Source organism: Cibotium barometz, chromosome 59, assembly GCF_041138505.1.
Source record: "Cibotium barometz isolate CiBa-2024 chromosome 59, ASM4113850v1, whole genome shotgun sequence".
NCBI classification, from domain to species: Eukaryota; Viridiplantae; Streptophyta; class Polypodiopsida; order Cyatheales; family Cibotiaceae; genus Cibotium; species Cibotium barometz.
In genome coordinates, this window is record NC_141104.1 from 16,562,715 (window position 1) to 16,569,725 (window position 7,011).

The 7,011-nt window shown below is 41.8% G+C and overlaps 1 protein-coding gene and 1 pseudogene across 1 annotated transcript; both read left to right on the plus strand.

The window, feature by feature from the left end:
- The first annotated feature begins 4,695 nt into the window (after nucleotides 1-4,695).
- On the plus strand, nucleotides 4,696-5,442 carry LOC147605538 (protein ASPARTIC PROTEASE IN GUARD CELL 1-like). Its single transcript, XM_086793621.1, has one exon. The coding sequence runs from the start codon at nucleotides 4,696-4,698 to the stop codon at nucleotides 5,440-5,442; it is 747 nt and encodes a 248-aa protein (XP_086649747.1).
- Nucleotides 5,443-5,496: 54 nt separating this feature from the next.
- LOC147605539 (aspartyl protease family protein 2 pseudogene) lies at nucleotides 5,497-6,126 on the plus strand (annotated as a pseudogene).
- Nucleotides 6,127-7,011: the final 885 nt, after the last annotated feature.

Sequence of the window (7,011 nt, forward strand, 5' to 3'; positions counted from 1 at the left end):
ATGAGGCTCTTTGTGGTTAAAAAAACAAAAGAAAAGTTTATTATCCCCCATTGACACTTTTAGAAATGTAATGTACCGATACGTGTTATTTCTCGTTACTTTTTTAAAGTTTGTTTCATTATTTCATGAAGTGGGGATGTTGAAGTAGTCGTATGGATTTGTTTAGAGTTAGTAAATAAAGAAATTTCAAGACATCAATAGTAGTCATTTGATAAAGTATTTTTTACATCTAATGGGTCCAGTTAGTAAATAAAGAAATTTCAAGACATCAATAGTAGTCATTTTATAAAGTAATTTTTACATCTAATGGGTCCAGTTTGGCACATAGATCTTAGTGCGCAACGATATTTTAATTTACTATAGGTAATCTACTCTGGCTATAAACTTTAGCATGATATAATTTCCTATATGGAGATGCATCGGAGTTTGCATTTTGTATTGCCCGAAGATGGCCACGGGTGCCAAGGTATGTACCTCGGGGGGGGGGGGAGGGGGGGGGAGGGGGGGGCTCACTCATAAATATGTAAACATAGTGTGTGGGTTCAACAAAAGGTATTTTTTTAATCCCCTTTTTACACATTTTTAACATACATAAGGGTACCATTTAAAGGGGGTATTTACATAATGAATAGAAAAAGGGTGTGTTTTATTGATGAAAAATTTACAGGTAAGGAGTTTTTTTATTAGGCCTTAAATGCATGTGATAAAGAGAGTTTGCATATAGTGAAACCCCCGTAGGTATGTACCATTTTGCTTAAAATGGGATTTGTGAAGGGAGGACAACTTTCTTCTAGAATGGCTACAAAACGAAAACTGAAGTTCATATAAAGGGGAAGAAACATAGTGTTCAAAGATTTCAGAGATTTCTCGGGGGTAAGGGTGGGAGTGGGGAGGTGAGGGGGCGAATTCATCTTCTCAAGTTATTTTTCTTCGAGGGTTATACAAAAGTTAAAAGAAGGGGCATACTGTTGTGTTCTCCCCCAATTCTCCCATAAAAAGTTGATAGATTCACAGTGCTACATTTTGTAATAGTAGGTTGTATCAATGCTTACAATTCCTCACACTTGGTACATTTCTTTATAAAAGTGCATGTTATGAGAGTTGAAACAAGCAAGGATATTTATAGTGTGACATAGCTACCGTGCTCTAAGGATGCATTTTTGGTCAAGCATTGACATTGAGAACTTTTGGAAGTGTAACCACTTGAGTAGGCACAAAGACTAGATTGCACTATCAAAGAAATAGCACTAGTTATGCTACAAAAAGACTTTCTCAGGTTCAGAGAGTGCCCAAATATATTGGCTACACAAGAGACATAGCCATATAGACAATTATATATTAGTCTCCTTCATCCAGGAGCTCTACAAGAAGATCACAACAGAGAAAGTGATAGACCTTGCAAGCAAGAACATGCTAGAGGTGAAAGCAGCAAAAACCATTGGGATATGGAGAGCTTTTGGTATCATTTTGAAGAGGCAAAAGAGGCTCCTCATAGAGATGATGTTGCCACCTTCATTGCAAATTTAGAAATTTAGGGTAGACAGAGAAGGCCAAGATGATATTTGAGACCCAAAATGCTTTCGTATAGTGTTACATGTGTCCAAAACAGTCATAGGTGTTTATCATAACATGCTCCAATATTTCTATTTTTATTTGAAATATAACGGGAGTTGCATCTCTCTATGGTGTCTTTATGAAGAAGTAGCAATGATAGTGTCCCATGGAAGTAAAGAACAATGTGTACACCCTTGCTTTCATGTATTGTTGCGTGTGTTCAACATCTTGTCCAGAGTTTTCCATGTAATGCTATGATCCATAAATTTGCTTTGGAATACAATGCAAGCTTTAGATTATAATATGGTGTATTTGTAAATGAGTTACAATTATAGTGGCCCATGGAAGTAAAGAACATTGTGTACACACATGCTTTCATGTATTGTTGTGTGTGTTCCAGTACTCGTACACGTGTTTATCATATGATGATGTGGTCTTGTAAAATTTGCTTTGGAATGTAATGAAAGTTTTAGATCATAATAAGGTGTCTTTGTAAATGAGTTGCAACAACGATAGTGGCCCATTGTGTGTAGTGCTCAACATCTCCTAGGTGTGATAGTAGAGGGAGAGAAGTAGATGGATACAAGAAGTGCAGAGAGAAGTAGATGGATACAAGAAATGCTCAACATCTCGCTCAAAAATGCTCACCAAAAAAATACACCCACCATGTGCAAGGAAGAATGATATGACAAATGCAGAGGCCTACACTGATTGTTGAAAGGGGTTTTAGATGGAGAACAGGGAAACAGCTAATGCAATTGTTTCATCATGGAGACCCAAAAAACTAGGACCATATATAAGAATCAAGATACGAGTTAGGGAAGCCAAAAAAGCACAAGAAGGCTTCCATCTCACTAGCAATATACACGATTCAGATGGGGATGAATTGGATGGTGCCCCCATTGAGCAGTAGTAGAATCATGACTCAATTTTGTGGTGTTGTAGTTATGCTTTTATATCCTTTTCTCCAGTTAATACGAACCATCGTTTGTGCCTATGATGTTCTTTTGTCATGACAGTGTTGATATTTGGCCATTTTACATTTTTCAATTTTGCATCTAATTGATGCAGGTCTATGCAAGAGACAAACACCACTTCCTTTTGCTGTGGTTTTTTTCAACACCACCTTCCTACATGATCTATCAATCAACTTACAAATATGGATCTCTATATCTATGTATATTCTCCCACATTAAGTAGGAAATTCTCAAATTATATGAAACCTCTTAATTTTGAAATTCCCAAAATGCAAGATTTTTCCAATATTACCTAATATGGTATTAAGGGACTAAACCTTGCAGGGGTGTGTGATGTATCCCATTCCACACCCTTTTGCAAGGTTTGATGTGCCGCCCATCAAATGCCACTTGGGCCCTTGCAAGCATCTTAAGTGTACACATTACTCCAAACACGGGGGTGGTGTGAACTATACAAACAAAGTTAGATTAAATTTGACAAAGGTGTGGAATGGGTCTAACCTACACCTTTACAATGTCTGGTGCCCATGTGGCATTGCCTACATGGATAGGCATATGTACAGAAGTATTTCTAACATAGCCTAGCTCTAAAAAGGATTAAAATGACCAAGCTATATGTTTTTTATTAAATTATTGTGCTAACTAGGGAACTCCTTATCTAGTTGACCTCTTCCTTGTCATCACACTTATCATCGATATACACTGTAAATAGCCAGTAAAGACTATACTACATGTAGATATCTAGCATATCAGAGTCACAAAGAATTAAGAATCATGGAACTCCCCGCTTATCTATTATCTCTTATGGAGAGTTTTGATGGGATGATGAAAGAAGTATTCTTTTGAATAATGTATTATCTTCCTATATGCACATGCCAACCCATGGGTTCTCTACTTCCGCGTTATTTAATCACTATTTGTGTGTGGTAAATGGGCCAATTTCAAAGTTTCCTTTGCTAACCCATGGGTTCTCTACTTCCGCGTTATTTGTCACTATTTGTGTGTGGTAAATGGGCCAATTTCATAGTTTCCTTTGGGCTTTTCTGGGAGAAAAAGATCTTATGATTTGTGTGTCTCATTCTTCCTCTGTGTTAAAGGGCATGTTATAAGCACCTAAACCAACAAGTTTTGTTATAGTACACCCACATGCACCCACATGGCTTCTCCCTTGGCAAACTGGTTCTTCGTGGAGCTATAACTCTAAATTCTCAGCAGTAGTTAACCCACATGCACCCACATGGCTTCTCCCTTGGCAAACTGGTTCTTCGTGGAGCTATAACTCTAAATTCTCAGCAGTAGTTAACCCACTTGAAAAGGAGCAAGGGGTACATTGCACTATTGAAGCAACATTGGTTATGCCTGAGGCGCAAAGAGTGTCGAAAGGCGAGCCGCACAAAACATAGCCCTATAGACAACTTTGTATTAGACTCATTCAAAGATAGTAGGAACAATGGTCACAACAACAATTGATCATTGATTGTTAAAGCATAGATATTTCTTATGAAGAACCGTACTAACTTAAAAGGTTATAGAGTCATAGCATGCATATGGCCTTGTAAGTGTACTACCCTATTTTTCAAAATGACGACCAAGGAATGGTAACTTAAAAGGTTATTGACTCATGGCATGCATACGGCCTTGTAAGTATACTTCCCTATTTGCAAAATGATGACCAACGTGTGCCTCTCAATTAAAAGCCTGTATTGTGCATGCATTATACCACATCTTGAAGGTGGTTCTCGAATGGATCAACGAAAGCTTCTGGGATATTAAGGGTCACCAAAGGGTCAATAGCAAGAAACTACTGGGCTGACAACAAAATGTATTAACAAAAAAAGGACTAGGAGTAGGGAAAAGGGATTAAGAAGGGTAGTAAGTCAACTAGAGTTGAGAAGAAAAAAACCGAATGGGAATAGCAAAAAGGGATTAAGAAACAACTAAGACGAACTAGAGTTGGCAACAAAAATGCATAAAAAAGATAGGACTAAGAATAGGAAAAAGGGATTAAGAAGGGTAGTAAGTCAACTAAGGCTCTCACTATTTCGAAATTGAATGTAAATGATGTCAAAATTCTTGGCCGTCGGCCGACAGACCGGCGACCGCCTTTCCAGCCTATTAAAGGGGTGGCCCAGACGTACGTTGATCCATTCGATCTAAAGAACAAATGGCTAGTAAACATAGAACGCCCACATCAGAATGCGTGCGTCTGCTCGCCCTACTGGTTGCAGTATTGGCGTCTGCGTTTTTAGCAGCGCAGCCGGTCTCCGCCACTCGCCGCCGTCATCATCATCACGCTGGCGTCGTACACACAGCGCACATTTTGCACAGAGACTCTCCAGGCTCCCCGTTCAGGAGAGACAGCGCCACAGAGCGGGATGTTTGGCTAGAAAGGCTGGCCAGGGATGTGACACGAGTGACGGCTGCTGGGACTGGTGCGGCGCCCATTGTGTCTGGGTATAAGCTCGCCGGCAGTGGAGAATACTTCGCCAGGTTGGGCATCGGCGGAAACCCAAGTACTCGCAGGGACTTCTACATGGTCATCGACACGGGCAGCGACCTCTCCTGGATCCAATGCGCACCTTGCGAGTCATGCTACTCGCAGATCGACCAGCCCGTCTTCGACCCAGCCACCTCGTCCACCTTACGCAACGTCTCGTGCCACTCGCCACTATGCAACGGCAACCGCTGTGGCCTAACTGGCAACACGGACTGCGAATACGAGGTGACGTATGGCGACGGCTCCTCCACCTTCGGCAACCTGGTCACCGACACCGTCACCCTCGGCCGATTAGGTGACGGCGGCAGCCTTCCCAACATGGTCTTCGGCTGCGGCCACCGTAACGAGGGGGACTTCGTAGGGTCCGCTGGATTGCTAGGCTTGGGCTCCGGCCAGCTGTCCTTCCCATCTTAGCTGCACGCCCGTGTGGGCCTCGGCCAGAGCACCTTCTCCTACTGCCTCCCTCCGATGTTCGTCTCCACAACCTCCACACTCACCTTCGGCGGCCCCACGCCACCCGCTCCAAAAGACGCCAAGATTCTGTACACCCCGCTCCTCCGCAACGCTAACCCGGGCTTCCAGAGCTTCTACTACGTCTCCCTCACCGGTATCAGCGTCGCAGGGGCTCGCCTTCCCATCCCTACTTCCTTGTTTCAACTTGACGACCAAACAGGCAACGGAGGCGTCATAGTTGACTCTGGCACCTCTGTCACGCGCCTCCCTTCCACAGGTTACGCACTTTTTCGCTCTGCATTCCGCAAGGCCGCTGCAGCCACTACCGCCGGCCTTCGCCCCGCCGATGCGTTTGCCATCTTCGACACTTGCTTTGACGTCGACCACCCTTCAGCTCACCTCCCAAGCAGTGTACCGAGTGTCGTCCTCCACTTTGAAGGCGAGGGTGCCGACCTTCACTTGCCTCCCTCGAATGTCCTTGCGTCCATCGACCGGTCGGGAACCTCCAAGAAAGTGTGCCTTGCGTTTGCTCCCAATTCTCAAGACCAACCCTTCTCCATTCTCGGCAACATCCAGCAGCAAGGCTTCCGCCTCTCATTCAACACTCGGGCCTCCAAGCTCGGCTTCATGGCCGATCAATGCTAATTAATACTCATGGACCTATAAGTGATCTTTCATTTTGGAGACATCTTTTCACGTTTCCTGCAATGTATTTCCCCTTTAAATCAAAAATGTCATTTCTATGGTTCAGCTCATTCTCAAAATTAAACGAAAAGATCTTTTATAAAGCTGATGTGAATGGACCATGATGTGTGAATGGACGTATAATTTAGTGATCTAACATTTTTCTAAAATTAAAAAGAGAGTTGAAATCTATTCATGCTCCTCCTCTCACTACCATGTCAGTTATTTCAATGCAAGTTTGGCTTTTGAAACATGAAAGAATGTGGTTTATTAACAACAAGAACCAAAAGGGAATGGCGTTTCAGTCAAGTCAAGTCTAGCCTATCCTCCCTCGATACCCCCTTCATATCAACACCCGTTACTTAACGAACATGTGACGATACCACGGTCATCAGTCATGCCATCAAGTGTATGGATAAAGCTATAGTATGCATACTAAATTTACCTTATTAATCCATAATAAGCCCACATAGTATCCATACTTAGACCATGTTAGCACGATTCATGCCTCGATCTCAAGCCACCATTGTACAACTGAGCCTTGTAGCTCAACATGATTTCTTAACCATGGTCACGTTTCCTTATAAATGATGATACTGTAAGTGCACATGACTTTTTAAATAGTATCATGCATGCTTTGCAATAGCTATACATGAATGGTCACGATATATATACATATATATATATATATATTCACTCTATTCACTCTCCTATTGGAAAAAAATTATAGCTCTCGATTTCAAAAGAGGACGACAAAAAGAAAACCATAGATATTTTTTATTTCTCGTGACAAAAATTCCTTTGGATTCACATTTGAGAGAAACATATTAAAAATGTCATTTGAGT